This window comes from Lampris incognitus, chromosome 8, assembly GCF_029633865.1.
Source record: "Lampris incognitus isolate fLamInc1 chromosome 8, fLamInc1.hap2, whole genome shotgun sequence".
Classification (NCBI taxonomy): domain Eukaryota; kingdom Metazoa; phylum Chordata; class Actinopteri; order Lampriformes; family Lampridae; genus Lampris; species Lampris incognitus.
In genome coordinates this window covers 19,356,258-19,384,183 of record NC_079218.1, presented here as the reverse complement: position 1 = coordinate 19,384,183, position 27,926 = coordinate 19,356,258, and the positions used below count along the sequence as shown (strand labels likewise).

At 43.6% G+C, this 27,926-nt stretch overlaps 1 protein-coding gene across 1 annotated transcript; it reads right to left on the bottom strand.

Moving 5' to 3' along the window:
• Positions 1–546: 546 nt before the first annotated feature.
• brd8a (bromodomain containing 8a) lies at positions 547–17,326 on the bottom strand. Its single transcript, XM_056284226.1, has 19 exons — positions 17,264–17,326; positions 16,520–16,616; positions 15,943–16,012; positions 15,730–15,779; positions 15,456–15,578; positions 15,196–15,276; positions 15,016–15,080; positions 13,907–14,049; positions 8,398–8,589; positions 7,436–7,574; positions 4,540–4,697; positions 3,920–4,403; positions 3,756–3,799; positions 3,342–3,613; positions 2,940–3,032; positions 2,738–2,806; positions 2,010–2,292; positions 1,412–1,456; positions 547–606 (listed from the first exon to the last, which is right to left on the bottom strand). The coding sequence occupies exons 1-19, from the start codon at positions 17,280–17,282 to the stop codon at positions 547–549; spliced, it is 2,487 nt and encodes an 828-aa protein (XP_056140201.1). The 5' UTR covers positions 17,283–17,326.
• Positions 17,327–27,926: the final 10,600 nt, after the last annotated feature.

Here is a 27,926-nt window from a genome sequence, read left to right as displayed (position 1 = left end):
CTTTGTGACGACAGTTTTTTAACAGCTAGTACCTAGGCGTTGTCCAGTGTGCTCCAGTCACTGATTTATTTATTTATTTATTTTTATGCGATCCGTGACTTTCTCTCTGTGTTCCGGGACCTCCTGACTTACAAGTTAAGCACTGCATCTTATTTGGTACTGGATTCAACACGAACAAGGGAAAAAAATAGATTCAACTCGCAACTTCGGGGACGCTGAGGAGACCCCAAAAGGGCAATACACTTGGGGGAGAAAGGTGACAAGACAAGTGCAAAAACACAGTTTTCACAACCACTTCCTAAAACTGCTCGCCTCACATTTTGAATCTAGACCGTAATTACAATGGCCAGAGGTTGGTTGAATTGTCTCTTTTTAAAGGTGGAAAATAACGGTGCAAGTGAGCTTGAGTGCAGTTTGTTTTTTTCACATTATGCACTGCACATTATAAGAGATGTCCATGTGCAGCTGATGGAAAATGAATAAATCTCCAGTTACGCAGTTCACTTAGTGTTGGGGAAAACTCGGTCACTCAAAACTGTCAGGCGGTCATTTCTTCATCTTGAGGTCGGCTTCAATAGCACAACGGCGCCCTCTGGTGCCGCCATCCTGTAAGGTCAAACAGAAGAAGACGGATCAAACGTCACAGCAACTTTTTTGAAAAATAACTTCCGATATGATTTACATACGGTGCCTTTAAAATTACCGTCCTGGAGATCAACATTTTTTTCTAACGTACTGACACCTAGGGGTGATATGTGTCATTAGCAGTGGTGTTTGAACACTGAATCCCAGAGATTCATTTGAAATGAAACGGTCGCCAGTGCTGTTGTGTCAGCACCTTCCCCACTGTCAGACAAAATGGTGGATCCACAGGTCAAAATTGGTTTTAAGCAACAGATATTGGAGTATCTGTTGGTAAAAGGCTAGGAGCTTGGTCTGCTATATTTGCTTGTTGGCCTCAACAAATGTGCTTCCACTTCAAACGCACCACCTGCCTATCCCTCCACATTTGGCTGCTATGGTGTAAATGTAAAATGCAATGTGTCATATACCTTTTCCCACCTGACTGTAGACTAAATATTAAGATGCACAACTAGAAAAGCCTTTGTGATTTTTTTTACATTCATGGATTAGCTATCAAAGTATCAAAAAGGACAATTGTTTGCATGTAAATCTTTGGGATTCTAACTATTTGATTCAACTAAATTGCAATTTTACATATCACAAGACATTGCTGGATCTTCGAGGTCGTTTAAATATATTTTGCTTCACGAAACATCGTATCAATCAGTTTTGCACAGTATGTATGCAATTCTTAAATGAGTATTTTCACTAAATTTCAACTGTGTTTCAAGAAACATTCAGATTTTGTAAGAGAGGAAGAGTCCTGCTGGGCAAATATGTTACTTACAAAAAGAGAAAGAAGGAAGGCAGGAGAAGCCATGGAAACAGTGTCCTGTGAAAGAACAAATGGTAGAGTGTAAATGCACAAAACGTGTTCGTACCAAAATTTCTGTGCAAAATCTTGGATTTACAAAGACCAAAAGTAACATGAGATCTGCCATTATCACAGCATCACAAACTGTCCACCACCTGCTATCTAAATTCTATGATATGGGATGAGAAATATTTCTTGGAAATATTAGGTATAAAAGTATTTGTCTTCTTTCTTTTTTTTTTTTTTTACAGTCTTACACTTTCTAAGTCATCTCTCCCTTTTGTGTTACCTTCAAGGGGGGCGGTCACCGTATACACACACACACGCACACACACGCACACACACACACACACACACACACACACACACACACACACACACACACACACACACACACACACACACACACACACACACACACACACACACACACACACACACACACACACACACACACACACACACACACACACACACACACACACACACACACACACACCCCTTGTCTCTTCATTTTCCTTATTGGTCTGTTTGTACTCTCTCTGCTGAAGTCATAATTCTAGTGAAGCACCTTGTCTGTGGAGTCTTGTTTGCGGGTGCTCTCGCGGCCCCTCAGGCTCTTGGCGCTGATGCCCGACTCGGACGTCTGCATGATGAGCTGGGTGGCTAGGAACTGCTGGATTTGCTCCAGGACGTCACGCTGCATCTCCAGTGCCATGTGGAAAACGTCATGGTCCAAACTGTTGTACATGACAGCGTTCTGAAACATCAGCATTATGTCCCTCTGGAACTCGGCTGTGGTTCGCACCAAACCAGTCTCGATGTTCTTTTTTATGGTGGACAGATCCATTGGCCTGGAAATGGGGAGAAGTGATGGGGGGAGGTCACAGAGGTGGGGGTGAGGTTGATGTGTGTGTGTGTGTGTGTGTGTGTGTGTGTGAGAGAGAGAGAGAGAGAGAGAGAGAGAGAGAGAGAGAGAGAGAGAGAGAGAGAGAGAGAGAGAGAGAGAGAGAGAGAGAGAGAGAGAGAGAGAGAGAGAGAGAGAGAGAGAGAGAGAGAGAGAGAGAGAGAGAGAGAGAGAGAGAGACAGACAACAGCTGAGCCAACTGTTGTGTGAGGGGAGGAAGCAACTGTTGCGTGAGGGACAAGCGATGCAATGAAACTGACAGGTGATGCAGGTTTTTTTTTTAACCAGGGAACCTAATAGTATAAGCCGAGCACATGGTGGAAATGCATGGTGGAGTGCTCAAGCTGACTTGACCACAACATATGACCACAAGACTCATGACCAGTGTTTACCTGTGCACAATACTGTGGTAGCCAGGTGCAATGTCATCTGTTACTGGCTGAAGGAACACATTTGCGTACCTATAACAGGTTTAGCACAATTGAATCTATTTCAATAATGTCAAAAAAGAACCAATGAAAAATAAAACATTTTGATATTAGCGGGTGGGGAAGAATGGATCACTTAAATGGTCAAATAGTTAAACGGTCTGACCTGTGATTGGCCGCTGCACGCCACACCAACATAATGGCTTTCTTCCAGATCTTCTGAGCTTGTATAGCTTCCTGGTCCTCACTGCAGGCAGAACTGCATAAGGAGTGGTGTGAGATAAGGGGGGGGGGACAAGGAAGGAGGGAAATTAATAAAAATGAGAGGCTTTGTGTTTGTGCAGGATTATTAAACGAGAAGACAGATTTATTGTCAAGGGGAGTCACAACTGGGGACATGGATGGGAGAAATAGGTGGTGTTGGCAGACAGAGAGCTAGAATAACAAATATGCATCAAGTGAGTGACTTAACCACCCACCCTGCAGATGAGAAAACCATACTTCAAACCATACTACAAAGACACAGGACTTCCTCATGTGAGAATGTGTGCGACTGCTTGCTACTCACAACTGGGATGAGGCGGGGCTGCTGGGGATAGAGTCTGCAGTGGTATGTAGCTGCAGAGATGATGAGGCCGTGTGCAAGCTGCATCCATCTTCACTCTCACTGGCTGGTGGTTCCAGTTCAGTCTCTGCTTCAGGCTCTGACAGGAATGCCTCTGCCCCGTCCCCCTCCTCCTCTCCTCCACACACCCCTGGCCGGTTGTCCTCCATGATCACTTTAGCTGCCAAAGCGCTCTCCCCTTCCCCATCACTTACCCCGTCCTCCACCTTTATCTCCTGCAATGACGAAGAGAGACGAAGAGAGACTCTAAAGGATCTTACTGGGCAAGAAAGCAGTTGAGCTACGAACACTGCAATTCGGTACAGAGTACAGCAATTACAGGCATCATGTTAGCTCTGTCCTCATTGGGTGGTGTACCTTGGGGTGCCTTTCTGTCAGTGGGCTATCTTCTAATACTGAGTCTGCCAAGATAGTAAAGATGAATAATAAGAAGGAAATGGTTATGCAAAATGCATAGGTGCATGCACAATGCATGTTTTGAAGCAAGTGAATAAGACTATTTATGCTTGGTTACAATGTACCTTCATGGGGATTATCAGCTCCTTGCTGTGTCCAGTTGTCATTCTCGCACTTAATGGTAGCATCCGGAGAAGTCCGGCTCTTCTGGTGCCGCTCTGGTCCAGTCTCTTCTGTAGCCTGGGGTTGCAGAGTGGCTCCAGCTTGAGAGCGCTCCGGCATCACAGAGATGCATGAGGACGAGGAGGTGGGAGGAGGGCCACTTAGCGCCAGAGAGTAAGCTGGGTGACAGTTATCCTGACCCTCACACATAGTGGAGAGTGGTGCTAAAGTTGCACCCTGAATTTCCAACACCCCTTCTTTCTTCCCCACCAGGCCACTGTGTAGCGATGAGGGTCGTGGGACTCCAGCGGACAGTACAGGCTCAGACTCGTGAGGCTTGAAAGGCCCAGCTTCCCAGGCGCTAGACAGACCGTGGCCATTTTCCTCACACAGGGACAGAGCAGCCTCCACTGCAGCAGCATCCAAAGCCTCAGTGTTCTCATCCCCCTGTGGAAGGACAAACCTGACTCTGTACCCCCACAAGCAGTTGTTTTACAGGCTAATTTCACTACAACGTTTATCCAACAGTGAAGTTAGCACCGTCAAAATACTCCTGCAATGTGCTTTTTGTCGTGTTTTGCACCTTGTCCTCGATGATGGCGATGATGTCCCCCACTGTCTTCAGGTCCAGTTCATCCCCAATGTAGGACACAGTGACGTCATCTTCACTGAGGCCAGATGCCTCCCCCCCGCTGGGGACAGGCTGGCATCCAGACGACACTGATCGCACCATCACATCCCCTTTAGGACAAAAACAAGTAGGGAAATACCATGTAATTCAATGTGTTCTTAACAGTTTTTGGCTCGCCACTAAGCACATGAAGTGGTTTTTCAAGATATTGGACCTTTCTGTTTCATTTGGACGAAGTTGTCTTTCCTATGTTTTGCATCACACTTTACTCAAATTTCCTATTTATATTTTAATAAAGATGCTTTTTACCCAAAACAGATCTGAGCTCCTCTTTGCTTTTACCATAAATACAACCGATCCTTCCATAAAGTTTTTGCTACGGTCTTCATTTCATTAGATATTTGGTTGTGATACATTTTCATTTGAATCTGTTATATGCCCTTTTAACTGTACTAAGTACATTAAACAACAATCTTCTTGGAAACTTTTCTCTCAAGTTTGGATCATTCTATTTCATCTTTAATATTATTTCACTGAGCATTCATTTCCACAACAGAAACATGCATCGCTTTCCAAAAAGTCAAATTGTACAACGATGTGTAATGCACAGTCCACTGAGCTTGTCTTTTTATGCCCAAGAGGGCTTTAACAAAAATGTGCTTTACAAATCTCTCTAACTCTGTAATGCTCAAATCCTTGTCTTCTTCCTTTATAATGTCTACTATACTGTAATACCTACTGTAAGGGAAAAGGTAAATTTAAACCTATTGTTGCTGCAGTAAATGATAGTCAGACATGAAGACAACAGAGTGAATAACCATGGTTAAAAAAAAAATCAATGTTCACCTGTGAGAAAATAAACACCCACCAGACAATTAAAAACACATGAAGTTGAATTTCACTTTCAGCTGCAAAGCAGATGAAAAGGAGAACGTGAGAAGGCATGAGCTGTGTATTATTACCCATACTACGGCCGTGGCATGTACTATATAGAACCAAATTTTTGTGTACTACATTAAAATCTTAGTAGTATGGAAAACTATAGTATGTGCCAGAATGTATACAATTTTTGACCAAAAAAAAAAAAATCTAATCTGAATCGACTGTACACTATTCGGGAAGAAAATGGCGATTTTGCGTGGTTACCATGGAGATACAGGTTGCAGGATCCGTATCCACTTGCCGTCACTTCTGCTGGTTGACTGAGGAGTATGATAGATTTACGATGCATACTAAACATGTTTCAATGGAAAGTTAAGTACTTAACAGTACGGGTTAGTATGCAGCATATTAGTATGTAGTACATAGTAGAGTATTCAGACAGCCATGGTCTGTGGTATGGGCATTTGAGTGAACGAGGGCAGTGTGCGTGTGCGTGCGTGCATTTGTGTGTGTGTGTGTGTGTGTGTGTGTGTGTGGTGGGGGGAGGCAGACCTGTGCTTAATGTGGAAGGGGAGTCCACTGGAACAGAAGCAGCACCACAGACAGGTGCACTGGCGGCAGATTCTAAACTGGCCAAGAAACCTAACGGAGTAGAAAACTGGGTGGGACCAGCCTCCAGGAGACGAGATAACGTAGGGGCACCTGACATGCAGGCATAACATATAAACACACACACACACATATCGACTTATGACTCAAGCAGCAAAATGAACAATTTAAATATACACAATACTTCGCTGACTATCCATCATTTACAGTTAATGCACAAGTATTCATTCTTAGTAAAACATGTGTTATTACTTAATAGGGTTGGGCAATAATCCAGTATTGTTTAATTTATGCAGTGGTATTGTATTGGGAGGAAATTCGAAAGTTGTCATATCGTAACACACAATTTTGTTGTCTAAATTACCAATAATGAAAATCTATAAACTAGAAGTTCTCCTAAATTGACATCTGAAATATTTGAGGAAGACCCTGAGAGCAGGATAAGCAGTTTGGATAATGGATGGATGGATTATTTGAAAATTAGCTTTGGTTTGATATTATACTTTACCAAATAGTTCAATATAATGAGCCTCAGTTGGATTCTTAAATATGCTATGTTTGCATACCGTATTTCCAGGACTATAAATTGCTGTTTTTTGTTTTTTTTTTCCTTCTTTTTATTCATCTGGCTGGTCCTGCAATTTATATTCCAAAGCGATTTAAACAATGTAATTTTGTCGGACGAATACACTGCATTTCAACTACGGCCACTAAATGGCACTGCTGAATCTTGTGACTACATTGGGCTTGGGATATCTGCAAATCTCGCGGGAGCGGACAGTTTTAACTTTGCTGCGGACGGTCAAAAATAAGCTGCGGATCCCGTTTGCTAGCGCTAACCATAAAGATGGCGTCAACAAAAGAAGTTGAAAAGAAGATGAAAGCAGGTCTGCAAAAAAAAGCAAGGCAAGTCTGACATTTGGGAAGACTTTTCAGTTGTGACAAAGATAGAAAAGAACTGGACTTTGTTAGCTGCGACAAATGTGCAAAAGTGTTGATGTACAACAGGCACGAGCCTGGCACCTCTGGGCTGTTAAAAGAAACACTCAACGGGGGGAAAAGTGCTCAACAAATAAGGAGCAAAATAATCCAGTGAGTCAAGTAAATTCTTTATGAGACAGTACAAGCCTGTTTCATGCCATAAGCAATCATCAGCTGTTTGATCAGCTCCGGTGCGACTTGTAATCCGGGAAATGCGGTATGTAAGCAGATGTTGTATTCATCAATAGTGTAAACTTCCATATGATTATCAAGATAATATTTTCCATATTGCCCAGCACTACTACTTACTAAGCCTAATGCCACACTGTGACAGCATTCGGTCTAATATCACAAATGTACCATTCTTCAGAAATACCTCCATAGGCTGTGTATAGAGCTTGTGTGCACACTGGTGTATATGTACCTGCTGTTTGGGAAACAGGTAGATTGGGTGGAACAAGCTGTTGGTCATGTGCTCCGGTCATATGACCAGCTGGAACATCACCATCCCCGATCTGGAACATAACCATACACACAAGTATCCATTATTGAGAATTTCTGCCTGTTTTTCATTAACACATCCCAATAAAGTGAAGATAAGATGCTTTAGGAGTTAAATGGAAACAATCAGGGCTTTCAACATTATCTCAACATATAATGTGGGAATAATACTCCATTAGCAGCGATAACACTGAGCAGTCATCTGTGTGTCTGATACGCCACCCAAATTGTGCAGCAAAGTGTTTGGCAGTAACGCCACTGGCAGACAATCCCTGAATTTGAAAACTATAACCCTTGCTTCCTTGTTTAGTGTTACCTTCAGGGGGCTTAGATTGAAACAGGCTACATAGAAAAATGTATAACATTCAAATAACAACGCTAGATAAAGCTGTTTTAGCGAATTTCACCAAATTCCATATAAAGACTGCATTGTCTGTCAGTGATGTCACTGACAGACAATTTTCCCCACACAACTGAGGCGGCATTTCAGAGAAACAAGAGAAGACTGGGCACTGTGATGGACTGGCGGCCTGTCCAGGGTGTCCCCCCGCCTGCTGCCCAATGACTGCTGGGAAAGGCTTCAGCATCCCTGCGACCCTGAGCAGGATAAGCAGTTTGGATAATGGATGGATGGAAGAGAGGACTGCTGAGTATTATGGCTGCTAGGGGACTGTGTTATCCCTACAACATATGTCAACACACACATATAGACAGATAGAGAGAGAGAGAGAGAATGTTGAAAATCGTGATTGTTTCCTTGTTTCCCTGTAAACATATCAAAAATGATGTGTGAGTCTTGGAGGAAAGCAACAACATATTAAGTCCTTTCGGGCATACCAGCCTAGAATTTGTAGGTAAGAGACTGCCTTTCTTCAGTAACTCGGATAGTAGGGGAGATGGTGGCGGCGTGGCTTTCTGGCTCAAGAGCCTCTTTTGTGCCGAGTCATCCAGGAGCGACCCTTGGCTGACCTCTCCACTCCCCAGTCCAGAGGACTCAGTCAACGCCATGAACCCGGCTATTCCGAGACCCTACAGAGAAGGGCAGGAAAGTACGTTGTAAACTACAGCGATGCAAATGACCAAAACCATTCCAGAAACACTTTGACTGATCAAACCTCGATAAACTCTGGGGTTTCCACAAAACACAAACCATTCCAGTTTCTCCTTAAAAGGAGAGGTGAAGGATTTGTTAAGAGGTCTAGAAAACTGATCACAAATCAGTTCTACTATTAGAGGTGCTGATAATTAATATTGTTAAATAAAATATAATGTTAAAGGGATTCTTGATAATAAATACAAAGTATACATTTCTCAGTATGTTTGTACACCCCTTAACAACCCCAATATATTTATCAGAAATTGATTTTTCAATAGCGAGCCCCAGCCATGTCACTTTGTAGGACAGAATTAGCCACAAGATGGCAGATGGATCACATCCCAATCCCAATCAGTTTTCCATTTGACAAAACCATATCTCCCGAAATAAGATTTGCGTTTCCAACAGCACAGCGTTAATTTGCCTATGGATTCTGTTCCACATGTCATATACTGTCTTGTGGTAGCATTCGTATGAATTTTGAAGCAGTAATTGTAAATTAAAAAACAAGAGTAATGTTGCTAATAAAGCTTCTGGCTGACTGGGCCACGCTATTGGCAGGTTATGGTAAGACTCTCAACTGTTAGCATCTTGTCAGCAACAGATTCCTTGAGTAAATTACTGCTTCAAAATTCATATGCATGCTATCAAAAGATAGTGTAATGTACAAAAAGACTCACTAGCCGATGACCAGGGGGTCGGTCGCTTTTAGTCGAGTGGTTACGTTACAATAGAACCCAGCCACTGAGGATGCACAAGCCTGTGCATTCTTAGTGCCGGTCCCAAGCCTGGACAAATGGGGAGGGTTGTGTCAGGAAGGGCATCCGGCGTAAAATCTTTGCCAAATCAAATATGCGAATCATAAATAAGATTTCCATACCGGATCGGTCGAGGCCCAGGTTACCAACAACCGCCACCGGTACTGTTAACCAGCAGGGTGCCAGTGGAAACTATACTACTGTTGGGTAAAGGAGAAGGAGAGAGGAAAGGCATGTCCAGAGGCAGCGAGAGAGGAGGAAGGGTAGGAGTGTGGAGGTGAAAGTCAGAACTTTGAATGTTGGCACTACGACTGGTAAAGGGAGAGAGCTGGCTGATATGATGGAAAGAAGAAAGGTAGGCATACTGTGTGTGCAAGAGACCAGGTGGAAGGGGAGTAAGGCCAGGAGTATCGGAGGTGAGTTAAAACTCTTCTACCACGGTGCGAATGGGAGGAGAAATGGGGTAGGGGTAATTCTGAAGAAAGAGTATGTCAAGAGTGTGCTGGAGGTGAAGAGAGTGTCAGACAGAGTGATGAGTATGAAGCTGGAAATCAAAGGTGTATTGCTGAATGTTATCAGCGCATATGCCCTGCAAGTTGGGTGTGAGATGGAAGAGAAAGAAGAATTCTGGAGTGAGTTGGATGACGTGGTGGAGAGGGTACCCAAGGAGGAGAGAGTGGTGATTGGAGCGGACTTCAATGGACATGTTGGTGAAGGGAACAGAGGTGATGAGGTGATGGGTAGGTATGGTGTCAAGGAGAGAAATGTGGAAGGACAGATGGTGGTGGATTTTGCAAAAAGGATGAAAATGGCTGTGGTGAATACATATTTCAAGAAGAGGGAGGAACACAGGGTGATGTACAAGAGTGGAGGAAAGTGCACACATGTGGACTATATCTTATGTAGAAGGCGTGATCTAAAAGGGATTGGAGACTGCAAGGTGGTGACAGGGGAGAATGTAGCTAGGCAGCATCGGATGGTGGACTGTAGGATGACTTTGGAGACCAAGAAGAGGAAGCGAGTGAAGGCAGAGCCGAAGATCAAATGGTGGAAGCTGAAGAAGGAAGACTGTTGTGTGGAGTTCAGGCAGGAGTTAAAACAGGCACTGGGTGGTACTGAAGAGTTCCCGGATGGCTGGGCAACCACTGCAGAAATAGTGAGGGAGACAGCTAGGAAGGTACTTGGTGTGTCATCAGGACAGAGGAAGGAAGACAAGGAGACTTGGTGGTGGAATGAGGATGTACAGCAAATTATACAGAGGAAGAGGTTGGCAAAGAAGAAGTGGGATAGTCAGAGAGATGAAGAAAGTAGACAGGAGTACAAGGAGACGCAGCATAAAGCAAAGAGAGAGGTGGCAAAGGCAAAGGAAAAGGCATATGGTGAGTTGTATGACAGGTTAGACACTAAGGAAGGAGAAAAGGACTTGTACCGATTGGGTAGACAGAGGGACCGAGCTGTGAAGGATGTGCAGCAAGTTAGGGCGATCAAAGATAGAGATGGAAATGTGCTGACAAGCGAGGGGAGTGTGCTGAGAAGGTGGAAGGAGTGCTTTGAGGGGCTGATGAATGAAGAAAATGAGAGAGAGAGAAGGTTGGATGATGTAGGGATAGTGAATCAGGAAGTTCAGTGGATTAGCAAGGAGGAAGTGAGGGCAGCTATGAAGAGGATGAAGAGTGGAAAGGCAGTTGGTCCTGATGACATACCTGTGGAGGCATGGAGATGTTTAGGAGAGATGGCAGTGGGGTTTTTAACTAGATTGTTTAACACAATCTTGGAAAGTGAGAGGATGCCTAAGGAATAGAGAAGAAGTATACTGGTACCGATTTTCAAGAACAAGGGTGATGTGCAGAACTGTAGCAACTACAGAAGTATAAAGTTGATCAGCCACAGCATGAAGATTTGGGAAAGAGTAATAGAAGCTAGGTTAAGAGGAGAGGTGACGATCAGCGAGCAGCAGTATGGTTTCATGCCACGAAAGAGCACCACAGATGCGATGTTTGCTTTGAGAATGTTGATTGAGAAGTATAGAGAAGGCCAGAAGGAGTTGCATTTTGTCTTTTTAGATTTAGAGAAAGCATATGACAGGGTGCTGAGAGAGGAGGTGTGATATTGTATGAGGAAGTTGGGAGTTGCAGAGAAGTATGTAGGATTGGTGCAGGATATGTATGAGGGAAGTGTGACAATGGTGAGGTGTGTGGTTGAATGACAGATGGGTTCAAGGTGGAGGTGGGATTACACCAAGGATCAGCTCTGAGCCCTTTCTTGTTTGCAATGGTGATGGACAGGTTGACGGACAAGATCAGGCAGGAGTCTCCGTGGACGATGATGTTCGCGGATGACATTGTGATCTGTAGTGAGAGTAGGGTGCAGGTTGAGGAGAGCCTGGAGAAGTGGAGGTATGCACTGGAGAGAAGAGGAATGAAAGTCAGTAGGAGCAAGATGGAATACCTATGCGTGAATGAGAGGGAGGACAGTGGAATGGTCAGGATGCAAGGAGTAGAGGTGACGAAGGCGTATGAGTTTAAATACTTGGGGTCAACTATCCAAAGTAACGGGGAGTGCAGGAGAGAGGGCAGGCAGGGTGGAGCAGGTGGAGAAGAGTGTCAGGAGTGATTTGTGACAGAAGGGTACCAGCAAGCGTTAAAGGGAAGCTTTAAAAGATGGTTGTGAGACCAGCTATGTTATATGGTTTGGAGACAGTGGCACTGACAAAAAGACAGGAGGCAGAGCTGGAGATGGCAGAGTTGAAGATGCTAAGATTTTCACTAGGAGTGACGAAGAAGGACAGGATTAAGAACGATTATATTAGAGGGACTGCTCAAGTTGTACGGTTTGGAGACAAAGCAAGAGAGGCAAGATTGAGATGGCTTGGACATGTGTGGAGGAGAGATGTTGGGTATATTGGTAGAAGGATATTGAATATGGAGCTGCCAGGAAAAAGGAAAAGAGGAAGGCCAAAGAGGAGGTTTATGGATGTGGTGAGGGAAGACATGCAGATGGCTGGTGTGACAGAGGAAGACGCAGAAGACAGGAAGAAATGGAAACGGATGATCCGCTGTGGCGACCCCTAACGGGAGCAGCCGAAAGTAGTAGTAGTAGGTTACGTCACAATAGCATTTACCTTAGAAAAAAAAAACCTGCCATTGGCTTTTTTTCTTCAGTCAATTGCAGATTTTATTTGCAGAGATGGGTCATTTGAAATGGAAAAACAGGATGGGGTCTGGGACAGTAAACCATCCACCACCCTTGTACACTGGGCCAATCTGTAATGTTCAGGACTTTTTGGGGGCATGTATCATTTGCCAACAGGCTGTGCCAGCAATATGTGCCAGTGCTGAGCTGGGTTATCAAGGGAAGAATAGTGGACACAGTTTAGGGAAGCAGTGCAGACAGTGATGATGGAAACCTTTGAGAAACGAGGATACAGTGATGCTTCATGTATGGCAAATCTACTACTACTACTTTCGGCTGCTCCCGTTAGAGGTCGCAAGACAGGAGGCGGAGCTGGAGGTGGCAGAGTTAAAGATGCTAAGATTTTCATTGGGAGTGATGAAGAAGGACAGGACAAGTATATTAGAGGGACAGCTCAGGTTGGATGGTTTGGAGACAAAGCAAGAGAGGCAAGATTGAGATGGCTTGGACATGTGTGGAGCAGAGATGCTGGGTGTATTGGGAGAAGGATGCTGAATAAGGAGCTGTCAGAGCAGAGGAAAAGAGGAAGGCCAAAGAGGAGGTTTATGGATGTGGTGAGGGAGGATATGCAGGTGGCTGGTGTGACAGAGGAAGATGCAGATGACAGGTAGGGATGGAAACGGATGATCTGCTGTGGCGTGTATGGAAAATACCGGCCGCTAAAATGTAAGGGTTACAACTGATACACAGCTGGTTAAAATAGTGCAAGACAGAAAAGGATTACCCAGACTAGTCAATTTGCTCACATTGCTCACATGAGAAAAAATACTGAAGTTATAAAAAAGGTTTATCATTTTCTAGACCAGGACAAGTGTTCACCTACCCTTCAGGTCCAGTGCAAGCCGCTGGCAGGATTTTGGTAATGCAAATTACCTCAGTGTCAGATGTCATTCAGTGTAAACTGCTCATTCTGATGAGTGACAACTGTTTGGACGTGACCCTGCCCCGCTGACTGGGAGGAGGGCAGGACTTTTCACTTTGCCGCCTCAAGGCAATGCTAACGCCAGTCAATTGGTGTTTACAAATGATTCTCTTAAGTTTTTAACACTTGTTTTGGTTGTTACTATTCTTTACAATCCTTTTCTCGTAGTTTTATCCCTTATTTCTTGTTGGTGCTACAGCAAAAGAAAGATAAGTGAACAATCTTTGGCAATCTTGAGAGAAATGCTGACTCACACACCTGTTACCAACAATAACAGCGGGCTGGTGCCGATGTCGCAGAAATAACACTGATGTAGAAACCTGCCGTGGTAAGTACTTCATAACCAATGGGCTGTCGTTTAAACGGGCAAGGACTTACATTCTTGGTGGAAACAGAATCGTCCGTCAAGCCTTGGAGTGTGTCAACCGGTGAAAACTCGAGGCTCGGGGAGCTGCACTCTGATGGCGAGTGTACGGTCACACTGGGCACTCGCTTAGGTGTGTTTTTTGCATTCTGTCTGGCTAAAATGGAGAGGTGAACATGTTTTTAATTGAGTCAAGCAAAGCAAAACCTGATCTGCAACTATGTGGCTTTAAAGAAGAAAACCTGCTGACATATTCAGGGGGTCTGGAAGATAAATGAAAAAAAAAACTTTTTAAGACATTTTCAAATAAACAAAAGACCAATTATACTACTGAAGCAATAGAAAAGGTAGGAAAGAAACCTAAGTTCAATGCATTTACCAGTGTACAGCATATGATGTTAAATTCCCTGTGCCATACTCCAAAGCAAGCACTCACACTGAGGCCCAATACAGGTTCCATGCTAATGTATTAATCCATGTGCTAAACCAATGTACTAACTTGTTAGTAGTTTCAATAGAGGACAAACATGCATTCTTGTCATGAATGTGGTGGCCAATCTCACAAGATTAAGCAGGTATTTAAGAGTTGAGCCTGTATGTGCAGGCATGTCTTCAGTTTGACAATTTATAGGCTTGCATGCCTGGACAGATACTCCACTAGACAATCAGCACTACGAGAACCTGCAAGCATTTTTCAGGATTTACAAAACCGAAAATAAATCCTCAATCATGTTTTTCAAGCTCTAAATTTGTTGCCACAAACTGAAACGTGTATATTCTGAACATGGGTTCACCAGTTCTGAGACGTTATCTCATGTCTCTAACTTCATAACGTAGGTAAATCATGTGTGCAGGCCACTGAGAATCTGCAGTGTGCGCCTTTAATACAGACAACCCATTCTCATCCACCTCACTGTTCACCTCACTTATTCACGTCTTTCACAATTTGTTGTCGGAAGAAAGAGCTAAAAATAGTGTTTGGATGAAAGGGCTGTGCTTAATACCACTAAGGGATGTTAAAGGCCTTGAAATTTTGACAGTAAAATATCTCCAGACACCTGGGCATGTCTTAAAACTTCAAAATGACCCTCTGTTTAGTCAAATGTGATGAGTAGAAAGATACCCTGATAAGCAGCATCTGTTGTCTTCCTTTTCAACTCAGCTTCCTCCTCCTCCTGTTTCTTCTTCCTGACAGACACAAGTAGGATTATTTCATTTTTGCACACGGAGAGAAAATATCTGCTAAATATGGAGTATGCACTGATGTAAAAATTGATCAGAGGAACATCTTTTTGATTTGTACCTTACAATTTCTTCCCATAACTGCTCTAGTTTGGAATCTAAATGGCCCACTTGGATCAGTTCCGCCTCTTTTTTCAGCTGCCTGTAGATGTGCAACACCACATTAATCATCAGTATGGTCAGAGAAAAAAAAATCACAGTATCACCAACGAACGATGACATGGATATTTGTTGTTATTTTTTTAGAAATGACTTCATCTATTTTCATATATTATCATATTCTATTGTTCATGGTTAATAAAGGCAATCCCTCTTCTGAACCTGTGCTTCTCCTGTGTCTCTTTGATGAGTTTCTTCAGTTCGTCAATCCTTTCGGCTGTCAGCCTGCGCACTATTACATCCTCCACCGTCTCCACCACTTCACCTTTCTCGCCACGCTTCCGTCTTGAGGATGACAGACACTATGAAACTTAGAAGCAGTTTGACACATGCACACATTGTATATCTCTTACCACCACGTTCATCGAATATGTTAAGCCAGGTATTCCAGCCCACAACTCTGCAAAGAGCAGATAGGGTAATTGATGTTACTCACTTGGGAGCTTCGGTTGTTTCCAGGAGCTCCGAGTACTGGGAGGCACAGTGCTGTGACAGCAAAAGACATATTTGGAGAGGGTTAATTTAAATATCTAAAGGACACAGGGGAGGGTATGAAGTAAATCACTGTTGGTGTTGTTGCCACACAGAATCTTGTGGCTGGGATGTGGCTTTATACAAGTTTGACTCGCTTTCTGATATTTGTAGATACCTTTTGAGAGAACCAGTCTGGCGGCCGCCCAGGTTCTGCAAAGGGTTTGATGGCACGACTCACAGACACCCTGTTGAGTTGAATGAGCATAGTTCAATTGTAGAATAAACCACATGCTCATGCATTTAAGTGTCCACAAATCTGGAGCAGAGATGCTCCAAGAATCTGAAAGGAGTGGGATTTTAAGGGATTTTGCCTGTGGGAGCAATGGGGGGAAACCTGGAAGAAAAACACTTCATATATTTGTCTGTGAATGTTCTCATTCATCCAGGTCATGGTTATCCAAAGGAGTTGAGTCAAGTGCAACTGGACTTGGTATATATGGTATATATCCGTGGACATGTCACGGATATATACCAAGTCCAGTTGCACTTGATTCAACTCCTTTGGATAACTTCATATATTTCTTGACCCCCTCTAAACCTGTTATTCTTCATCACAAACTCCAGCTACAGAATGGCCCCCTTATGGCATTACTACAATATTATTATATAATTTCTAAACGTAACGAGGGAACACCGGGGTCAGCTGTAGAGGAAAAACAAAAGACAGAAAATAGACAGAATAAATGCAATACCAATTCTGGTCTCCACTTTTCATGACAGACGTGGCCAGGCACAACTTCTCCCTCACTGACCATGGCTCAGTTGGTCCAACAGCAAGCAACTTGTGTTCTGCAGATGTTAGGAAAGGTAAGTGTATAAGTGTGTGTGTGTGTGTGTGTGTGTGTGTGTGTGTGTGTGTGTGTGTGTGTGTGTGTATGTGTGTGTGGTGGTGGGGGGGGGTTTGGTACAGATGATAAACACGTAAGCTGTTATCAAGGAAACGCTTATTCTCGGTTTGCTGAAATCCTCGGTGAAGTACTGCACACAGCATTTCTCAACGTCTTCCAAGTTATGCAAATGTCTCCGGCCTAGGCTACGATGCATTGTAACTGTGAGTTGACTTGCGTGTTTTCTGATCTTATTCCGCCTGTGCTGTGGGAAACTGCTATATGCCAGCGGTCTAGACACGCACATACTGCCGAGGGAGCGGAGCTAGCGCATGCCCTGGTCTGCTAGCGCATGCCCTGGTCTGTGCTGTCGGCGATAGACGGTCCATTCCTGCTCGTTGACGTTGCGTCGGCGTTTTTGAATCGATCTGTTAAAAAAAGACGATGACAGCGATTCATGCACAACTGTGCTAACGGCGGGTCGACACATAGCAGATGCGACCCGGACGACCCGACACGACTCGAACACGGTCGACACCGCCGACTGTCGTTTAAACGACAAGAGCTTGCGGATTTTTTTTGTGTGACACACCGAATTGTTATACTCACTTCCAACCCCGCTCGCCATCTTCGTATCATCACTCCAGCCTCCCCGTCATTTTTCCACAAACCGCAACCCCCCCTCCTTTTTTCTTTTTTTTTCTTTTTTTTTTTACCGACGTCGGCACAAAAATCCCCGATAATGGTCCTCAAAAGTCAGATCATGTTATCACCAGCCGACCCGCACATGAAGGTATCGGGACTGGCATGCATTCTGCATAAGGCGGCGAGTCGGAGGGGTTTTGTTTTTTGTTTTTTTTTGTTTCCGCCCCATTCACAGCGCGTGAAGCGGCTCTCCCCTCGTGTGTCGGGCTGACGGTAAATTGAGGGATCGGCCGAAATGGTGTGTGAACGGAGTGCTCTCTCTCTCTCTCTCTCTCTCTCTCTCTCTCTCTCTCTCTCTCTCTCTCTCTCTCTCTCTCTCTCTCTCTCTCTCTCTCTCTCTCTCTCTCTCTCTCTCTCTCGCCCTCTCTCTCTCTCGCCCTCTCACAAACAGGTTTAAAAGAGATGTTTTTATACACACACACACACACACACACACACACACACACACACACACACACACACACACACACACACGCGTATTTCGGGTCTGCGTGTGTTGTTGTGGCGTGTTTACCAGCGCGGCTCATCCACGCCCACGTCGGCTCATGGTGGCGCATCCCTTGCTGCTTATTCTCCCTAGTTTATAGGCAAGGCGGAGTAAACTATTAAAAATAGGAGAAAAGATAGACACTGATGATGGTGCTGGTGAAAATAAACCAGGGGAAACTGCTGAACTTTCCTTTCTGGTGCAAAATCAAAAAACAGACTAAATGGGGACATTGTGCACAATTTTAGCTTAAACCCACCGAAGCATCCAACATTGTTTTTGTTTGCTTCTTTGTTTGCTCCATTGGGATAACCAAAGACCTGTGTCCACAACTGGAAAATGGAGTAGAGGGAATCCATTGTTTCCTAGTCTCAGCCAAATAGTTGCTATGCAAGAGCATTATAACAGTGTGCTGAAGGTTGATAGGTAAATCTATCAGAGTCCGTTTATTTGGCCAAGTTTATTTGGCCTACACATACAGGGAATTTGACTCTGGCTCCTCCATTGCTCTCCTTGTACGTACTTACACAGAATAGAAATACAGCTACGGAAAACAAAGACAACAAAGTATGCATAAACATTTAACTACTATGTATAGATTCAAGTCAGGTCAGCCTTTGCTGCTACCATCATGACAGTAGATGGTACTATCTGCATCTGTTTCTACTGCCTTGTAGATTTGCCTCTTTAGGCAAAGGCTGGGAGAAGGTAACTCCGAATTCAAATCCAAGAAGGCGCTGGCAGCAGGGCGCTCGATGGTGTTTGCGGCAGAAGAGCCCAATAGGATCATGAGCCCTATCGGACCAATGGCACACACATCAGATGGCATGCAGAGGAACCACTCTGGTGGTCAATGGACGGCATCACTTGACAAGTAAGCTGTCACTGCAGGGCAACCTCTGCATCTACTGAGCCCGTTGCACTATGATGTACAGCTTAGGAATGGGTCTGAGGTCCAGAGACTGTTTGGCAGGGGCTCGACACACCGACTGTCTTAATAGTTTAGCAGCAAGTCCTCAAAATAGGCCTTAGTTTTCGAGATACCCCTACCCGAGGTAGAACAAAACACAACAATGGGTTTATCTTCAGGGTCTCCCATTAATGAAATGGATTGTTGTAAAATTTTTAAACTTAAAACTTTTCAATTTTGTTTTTGTCTGTTTTTGTTTTTTTTTTGGCTATTCTTTAGACCTACCCCAATTACCGAAAAAGAGCCAAATTAGGCCAGTCCGAATTGGGGAAAGGTGACAAAAAAGCCCATCACTTGTGAATGCTAACTCTTTTCTTCATCAGATTTGCTGAGGTATGAATCAGGTGTCTGCCCTATATCACCAAAGAGTCAGAATGAAATTTATCATAAAAAATACTTAAATATAGTCCTGTAAACATCGCTTTAGTTTAGGCTGAAATTGTACTTTTGTGGTGATAGGAAAAGAGGCCTCCTTTTCTTTTCTGTCATTTATCAGAAAAACATTAATCCCTATCAAATATACCATTACTGAAATTGAATAAAATAAATAAGTGGCTGCTCATTTGACCTTATATGGACACTTGTTTCACATCCAAACTCCAAATATCCCATTTTTATGGCAAAAGTGTTGATAATTGATTTAACTTGTGTGCTGTAAGCCTCTAAACAAAGTGATATAATACGTGGAAATCATAGAAATGAATTTTCATGGTGAAATAACATTTTACTTTTTGACATAGGCTACCAAATCAAAAGGTTTTTAAGTCAGATTCCTTCTCAGGGAGCATTTTCTTGCCCTGCCTGTAAGAAATATACCATTGTTGGGTCTTTTTTTTGGGGGGGGTATGGAATCCATATTAACCTCTGAAGGTAATTTGGATATGAGCAAATTACTGCACTATATTCAGTCACACTCTCAAACTTTGATTGCTCTTGGCAGATGGATTTGACAAAGGCGAGGAGGTGAAGAGCATATGCAAAGCAGGAGTCAGCAGTCTGACATCACTGTACAGTGACCAGGAGGAGGCTGACACAAGAAGGGTGTTACATGCCATACATCTTGCAGAGTCATAGTCCTGCATCATTGTGAGGTCTGATGATACAGATGTGGAAGTACTGCTGATTTATTATGTAAGCAAAGGAATGTTTGGCTCATCTGTAGTGTACATGCATGCAGGCCATGGAATGAGAGAGAGATATGTCCCCACCAACACCATATCAGAGAAACTTGGAAAAGACATGTCCAACTGTCTACCAGCATGTCGTGCACTCACTGGCTGTGACACAACAAGTAGTTTGTACAGAATAGGAAAGACTACAGCATTCACCAAACTCAAGACCCATCTCAGCCAGCTCAAAGATCTGACCCATTTTGGACTCTCTGCAAGCTTGGAAGAGTCTTTGCCAGTAGCAAGAGAATTTGCGCTTCTGCTTTACGGAAAAAGGAAAATGGACGACTGTGCACAAACTTGGATGAACTGAGGTTCATAATTGCATCAACAACAGATGCAGCCTGTGCAAATCTGCCGCCAACAGAGGATGCATTTGAACAACATTTGCAAAGAGCAGTGTCTCAGACAGCGATATGGTGCCACAGTCACATCCCTAAACCCCTGTTATGGAGTCCTATCAGCAAGGGGTGGATTGTCAGAGATGGAGCCGTTGAACCAGTCCTATTTACGAAACCCTCAGCACCTACAGAAGTGAGAGACATTACTCATTTGTACTGCAAAGATGCAAACTGTGGAGAGAGTGGAAAATGCCAGCGCCTCTCTGTTGGACCTCCCCATACGGAGTTCTGCACCTGTTGTGCAGAATGTCAAAAGGTGTCTCCAGATGTGTCTGAAGAACCTGACATTTGACATTCGAGTATCTGTATGCTTGGCCTCTTACAGACACACATCTTAAGTGCACACAGCAGCAATGAAAGAGCCACATACTTTGGAAGAAGGTTAAAATATGCTACACAGAAGAGGAAAAAAGGTAGCATAGTGATAGCTTCATATGACAAATAGACAATGACATATGAAAACATGATCAGCACTCAAGGATATATGAAATATGGTCTTCTCCAAATAAAAAGGCTGCCTATGGTGGCTGAGACTGAGCAATATTTAGACAGATTTTTTTTGTTTTGTTTTTTGTTTTTTTGCCTTAGTCTTTTGCAATCCCTCCAATTGCAGTCCACAGAGTACAAGCTTGTAAACATGCCCCAGACTCCCAAACGCAGGCACAATAAGTTGGCAGGGCCATAATGCATCCTACAAAGGGCTGATATTTCATATTTGGATATTTGGAGTTTGGATGTGAAACAAGTGTCCATGTACAGGTCAAATGAGCAGCCACTTGTTTATTTATTTTATTTCTCTGGTCTGCTTTAATTTGCTCTTGGTTCTTTTGTTTGTTTTCTAGTCAGTTCTCCTGTTTTTGTTTATGAAATGATGCGAAGCCCTTTGACATTTGGTGCTACAGTATATAAAATAAATGTATTATGTGTATGTATTATACTTGTATTATTTTGTCATGTCAGGACAACTTGGATTTAGGTAGGAGATAGCCTGCTCTACTGAGTTAAATAGTTTGGTTTAATGTTCATGTTTCAATAAAACAATAGTTACGCCTTGTATCTCTATGTTTTAGAGGCTTGTAATTTTAGATAAACTTGACTTCATTGGGTTACTCACATTCTGACTATTTGGTGATGTAGTTCAGTCACCTGATCTTTCCCTCTCCAAATATGATGACCATCAGAGTGAGCAATAAGCTTTCTTAACTTAAAGCCCATCTATGCCACCTCTCCCCCATTCAGAATGACCTAACATGGCTGTTTCAGAGAAGGGGTATGTCTAAAGAAATCTCACGTGTAATATAACTGTACTGGATAGCTCCATACAACCACTGGTTATTGTTCAATAGCATCCTAGACAGTTCAGTAAAGGTATATTTGATAGGGATTTATGTTTTTCTGATAAATGAGAGAAAAGTAAAGGAGGCCTCTTTTCCTATCACCACAAAAGTACGATTTCCGCCTAAACTAAAGCTATGTTTACAGGACTACTATATTTCAGTATTGTTTTAGGTAAATTACATTCTGACTCTTTGGTGATGTAGGGCAGACACCTGATTCATACCTCAGCAAATTTGATGTAGAAAAGAGTGAGCATTCACAAGTGATGGGCTTTTTTTGTCACTTTTCCCCTATTCGGACTGGCCTAATTTGGCTCTTCTTCAGGAATTGGGGTAGTTCTAAACAATAGCCAAAAAAACAAAGTTTCCCCCAAAATAAAAGTTTACAACAATCCATTTCATTAATGGGAGACCCCAAAGATATGAAAAAAAAATTGTTGTGTTTTGTTCTACCTCGGGTAGGGGCACCTCAAAATGTGAGGGCCCCTCCTGCTAGACTATAACTACTGTGCAAGGCGTGATGTGAGGACAGCTGCATGACCCTGTGTCACAAGCTCATCAAGAAGCTCACCGGCATACAGCTTCGTCATCTGTGGAAGCTGCTGCGAATCAGATGGGAAGACAAGGTGCCCGCCGTGGAAGTATTGAGACGTACTGGAACTGTCAGTGTTGAAGCCCTAATAACAGCCTCCAAGGTCAGATGGGCCAGCCACGTGAGAAGAATGCCAGACAACCGCCAACCAAAAGAGGTTTTCTACGAGGAGCTGTGCCAGGGAAAAGGGAAGCAGGGAGGCCAGAAGCTATGCTTCAAAGATGCGCTCAAGCACCACATGAAGATCTGCGGCATAGATGACTCCAGCTGGGAGACAGTGGCCCTGGACAGACAGAGATGGTGCTCCACAGTAAGACAATTGAGAACATCTGTTGAACAAAAGAGACAAGAAGCCTACGATAAGGTCCACCATACAAGACATACCAGACTAACTCTAACAACATCCGTCTGTGACAAATGTGGATGATATTGTCGCTCTAATGCGGGCCTGATGGCCCACAGGCGTGCTTGCCGCGCTTGAACTGCATCACAGTCATCATCGTTTCAATGGACTGCCGAAGATGTATAGATATAGATGGATGTATCGATATAGATGTTTATAAAAAGTATTGTAGTGACCGAAACAGGCGGTCGTTGGACTGACGGCTACACGCTGGGGAAGCACAAGAGGATTATGGAACTGTTACTTTCAATGTTACAGTTCATTGTTTTATTAATGGTGTTCATTGGATGGATGGACATTGTTGTATGGTTTGTTTGGGGGTTGACTTGGACTGGGTAGTACGGCAGTGTATTGCTGCCACACCAGAAAAAAAAGGCCCGTATCACGTGATATGTTTCTTTTTTTTCTGGTGTGTCAGCAATACGCTGCAAGAGGGGAGACGACTATGTTACTGACTGACTGACTGACTGACTGTAGGACCATGACTAACATTGATGTGTTCAATAACTATGTTGTTAGGGGAAGCCGTTGTTCGGCAACCATGGGGAGGGACAGAATAAAGGAGCACTCCCGGGGTCGTGCGGTGTGTGGGACGCAGGAGCTGCCATTTTATAATGCATCCTCGCCTCTTGCCTCTCCTTTCCTATCAGTTCCTTTCGCTTCTGATGGTGTGTTAAAATTAAACAGCATTCTTGGGGTTGTGTGTTGTATGGGACATGAGTGTTGCGAATAAGATCTCTATCTCTCATTCTTCAATGCCGCCTCGCCACAATATGTTAAAGCTGTTTAAATTACAAGACATAAAATTATATCTGAGCGGCACAGTGGCGCAGTGGTTAGCGCAGTCACCTCACAGCAAGAAGGTCCAACCTTGGTGGGTCATCCTGGGTCGTCCTCTGTTTGGAGTTTGCATGTTCTCCCCGTGTCTGTGTGGGTTTCCTTCGGGGGCTCTGGTTTCCTCCCACAGTCCAAAGACATGTAGGTCAGGTGAATTGGCATTACTGAAATTGTCCCTAGGTATGAATGTATGTGTGTGTGTGTGTCGGTCCTGTGATGACCTGGCAGCCTGTCCAGGGTGTCTCCCTGCCTGCTACCCAATGACGGCTGGAATAGGCTCCAGCATCCCGTGACCCTGAGAGCAGGATAAGCAGTTCAGATAATGGATGGATGGATGGATGGATGGATGGATGGATGGATGGATAATTATATCCTGTTTCAATTGACAATGATGATAAAGAAAATTTGGTGGAAATAACGTGATTTTTTTTTATCAGTAAAATGTGAATAACAGAATGTTTTTGCTCTACAGAAGTGGTGTGTTAACAGAAACACCTAATATTAATTGTGAATTGAGCAACTGAGGGACTGAACAGTGCATTCAGCACAGTTCATGGTTTAGCACAGTTTGAACTGGTTGAACAAGTTGTTTCAGGCCAGCATTGTCAGGCAACCCAAAACCAGAGGTATCTGTAATCAGCAGCCCCATTGTTGTTGTTGAGATCTATACATCCATCATATCTATATCTATCTATCTATCTATCTATCTATCTATCTATCTATCTATCTATCTATCTATCTATCTATCTATCTATCTATCTATCTATCTATCTATCTATCTATCTATCTATCTATCTATCTATCTATCTATCTATCTATCTATCTATCTATCTATCTATCTATCTATCTATCTATCTATCTATCTATCTATACGTATGTGTGTGTATATATATGTGTGTATACATATATACACTCACTGGCCACTTTATTAGGTACACCTTGCTAGTACCGGGTTGGACCCCCTTTTGCCTTCAGAACTGCCTTAATCCTTCCTGGCATAGATTCAACAAGGTACTGGAAACATTCCTCAGAGAGTTTGGTCCATATTGACATGATAGCATCACGCAGTTGCTGCAGATTTGTCGGCTGCACATCCATGATGCGAATCTCCCGGTCCACCACATCCCAAAGGTGCTCTATTGGATTGAGATCTGGTGACTGTGGAGGCCATTTGAGTACAGTGAACTCATTGTCATGTTCAAGAAACCAGTCTGAGATGATTCGAGCTTTATGACATGGCGCGTTATCCTGCTGGAAGTAGCCATCAGAAGATGGGAACACTGTGGTCATAAAGGGATGGACATGGTCAGCAACAATACTCAGGTAGGCTGTGGCGTTGACACGATGCTCAATTGGTACTAAGGGGCCCAAAGTGTGCCAAGAAAATATCCCCCACACCATTACACCACCACCACCAGCCTGAACCGTTGATACAAGGCAGGATGGCTCCATGCTTTCATGTTGTCGACGCCAAATTCTGACCCTACCATCCGAATGTCGCAGCAGAAATCGAGACTCATCAGACCAGGCAACGTTTTTCCAATCTTCTATTGTCCAATTTTGGTGAGCCTGTGCGAATTGTAGCCTCCGTTTCCTGTTCTTAGCTGACAGGAGTGGCACCCGGTGTGGTCTTCTGCTGCTGTAGCCCATCTGCCTCAAGGTTCGACGTGTTGTGCCTTCAGAGATGCTCTTCTGCATACCTCGGTTGTAATGAGTGGTTATTTGAGTTACTGTTGCCTTTCTATCAGCTCGAACCAGTCTGGCCATTCTCCTCCGACCTCTGGCATCAACAAGGCATTTTCGCCCACAGAACTGCCGCTCACTGGATATTTTCTCTTTTTCGGACCATTCTCTGTAAACCCTAGAGATGGTTGTGCGTGAAAATCCCAGTAGATCAGCAGTTTCTGAAATACTCAGACCAGCCCGTCTGGCACCAACAACCATGCCACGTTCAAAGTCACTTAAATCACCTTTCTTCCCCATTCTGATGCTCGGTTTGAACTGCAGCAGATCGTCTTGACCATGTCTGCATGCCTAAATGCATTGAGTTGCTGCCATGTGATTGGCTGATTAGAAATTTGCATTAACAAGCAGTTGGACGGGTGTGCCTAATAAAGTGGCCGGTGAGTGTATGTATGTATGTATATATATGTATATATGTATATATATATGTATATATACACACACACACACACACACACACACACACACACACACACACATATATATATACACTACCGTTCAAAAGTTTGGGATCACCCAAACAATTTCGTGTTTTCCATGAAAAGTCACACTTATTCACCACCATATGTTGTGAAATGAATAGAAAATAGAGTCAAGACATTGACAAGGTTAGAAATAATGATTTGTATTTGAAATAAGATTTTTTTTACATCAAACTTTGCTTTCGTCAAAGAATCCTCCATTTGCAGCAATTACAGCATTGCAGACCTTTGGCATTCTAGCTGTTAATTTGTTGAGGTAATCTGGAGAAATTGCACCCCACGCTTCCAGAAGCAGCTCCCACAAGTTGGATTGGTTGGATGGGCACTTCTTTGAGCAGATTGAGTTTCTGGAGCATCACATTTGTGGGGTCAATTAAACGCTCAAAATGGCCAGAAAAAGAGAACTTTCATCTGAAACTCGACAGTCTATTCTTGTTCTTAGAAATGAAGGCTATTCCATGCGAGAAATTGCTAAGAAATTGAAGATTTCCTACACCGGTGTGTACTACTCCCTTCAGAGGACAGCACAAACAGGCTCTAACCAGAGTAGAAAAAGAAGTGGGAGGCCGCGTTGCACAACTGAGCAAGAAGATAAGTACATTAGAGTCTCTAGTTTGAGAAACAGAGGCCTCACAGGTCCCCAACTGGCATCTTCATTAAATAGTACCTGTTAGAGCCTGTTTGTGCTGTCCTCTGAAGGGAGTAGTACACACCGGTGTAGGAAATCTTCAATTTCTTAGCAATTTCTCGCATGGAATAGCCTTCATTTCTAAGAACAAGAATAGACTGTCGAGTTTCAGATGAAAGTTCTCTTTTTCTGGCCATTTTGAGCGTTTAATTGACCCCACAAATGTGATGCTCCAGAAACTCAATCTGCTCAAAGAAGTGCCCATCCAACCAATCCAACTTGTGGGAGCTGCTTCTGGAAGCGTGGGGTGCAATTTCTCCAGATTACCTCAACAAATTAACAGCTAGAATGCCAAAGGTCTGCAATGCTGTAATTGCTGCAAATGGAGGATTCTTTAACGAAAGCAAAGTTTGATGTAAAAAAAATCTTATTTCAAATAAAAATCATTATTTCTAACCTTGTCAATGTCTTGACTCTATTTTCTATTCATTTCACAACATATGGTGGTGAATAAGTGTGACTTTTCATGGAAAACACAAAATTGTTTGGGTGATCCCAAACTTTTGAACGGTAGTGTATATATATATATATATATATATATATATATATATATATATATATATATATATATATATATATACTGCTCAAAAAAATAAAGGGAACACATAAGCAATGCAATGTAGCTCCAAGTCAATCACACTTTTGAGATATCAACCTGTCCAGTTAGGAAGCAACACTGATTTGTGAATCAATTTCACCTGTTGGTAAATTGTCTAATTTCCACCAGGTGGAAATTAGACAATTTGCAAGACAACCCCTATAAAAGGAATGGATTTTCAGGTGGTGGCCACAGATCATTTGCCTGTCCTCATCTTTTCTGGCCGATCTTTGGTTAGTTTTTCATTTTGCTAGTGCCCTCACCACTAGAGGTGGCATGAGGCGGTATCTGCAACCTACAGAAGTTGCTCAGGTAGTGCAGCTCATCCAGGATGGCACATCAATGCGTGCTGTGGCAAGAAGATTTGATGTGTCTCCCAGCACAGTGTCCAGAGCATGGAGGAGGCACCAGGAGACAGGCCAGTACACCAGGAGACGTGGAGGGGGCCGCAGGAGGACAACAACCCCGCAGCAGGACCGCTATCTGGTCCTTTGTGCAAGGAGGAACAGGAGGAGCACTGCCGGAGCCCTACAAAACGACCTTCAACAGGCCACTAATGTGCAGGTTTCTGCTCAAACAGTGAGAAACAGAATGCGTGAGGATGGTATGAAGGCCCGACGTCCACAATTGGGGCCTGTGCTCACAGCCCAACACCGTGCAGCCCGATTGACCTTTGCCAGAGAACATCTTGGTTGGCAGATTCGCCATTGGCGCCCTGTGCTCTTCACAGATGAGAGCAGGTTCACACTGAACACATGTGACAGATGTGAGAGAGTCTGGAGACGCTGTGGAGAACGTTCTGCTGCCTGCAACATCCTCCAGCATGACCGGTTTGGCGGTGGGTCAGTGATGGTCTGGGG

What these genes read in the sequence shown, in the direction of transcription:
- brd8a (XM_056284226.1), bottom strand. An exon ending in TCTATACACAGCCTATGGAG is followed by an intron (nt 4,698 to 7,435) that starts GTATTTCTGAAG and finishes TTTGTCCTAAAG; the next exon opens with GGGATGTGATGGTGCGATCA. An exon ending in TGACAGAAAGGCACCCCAAG is followed by an intron (nt 3,614 to 3,755) that starts GTACACCACCCA and finishes TCGTCATTGCAG; the next exon opens with GAGATAAAGGTGGAGGACGG.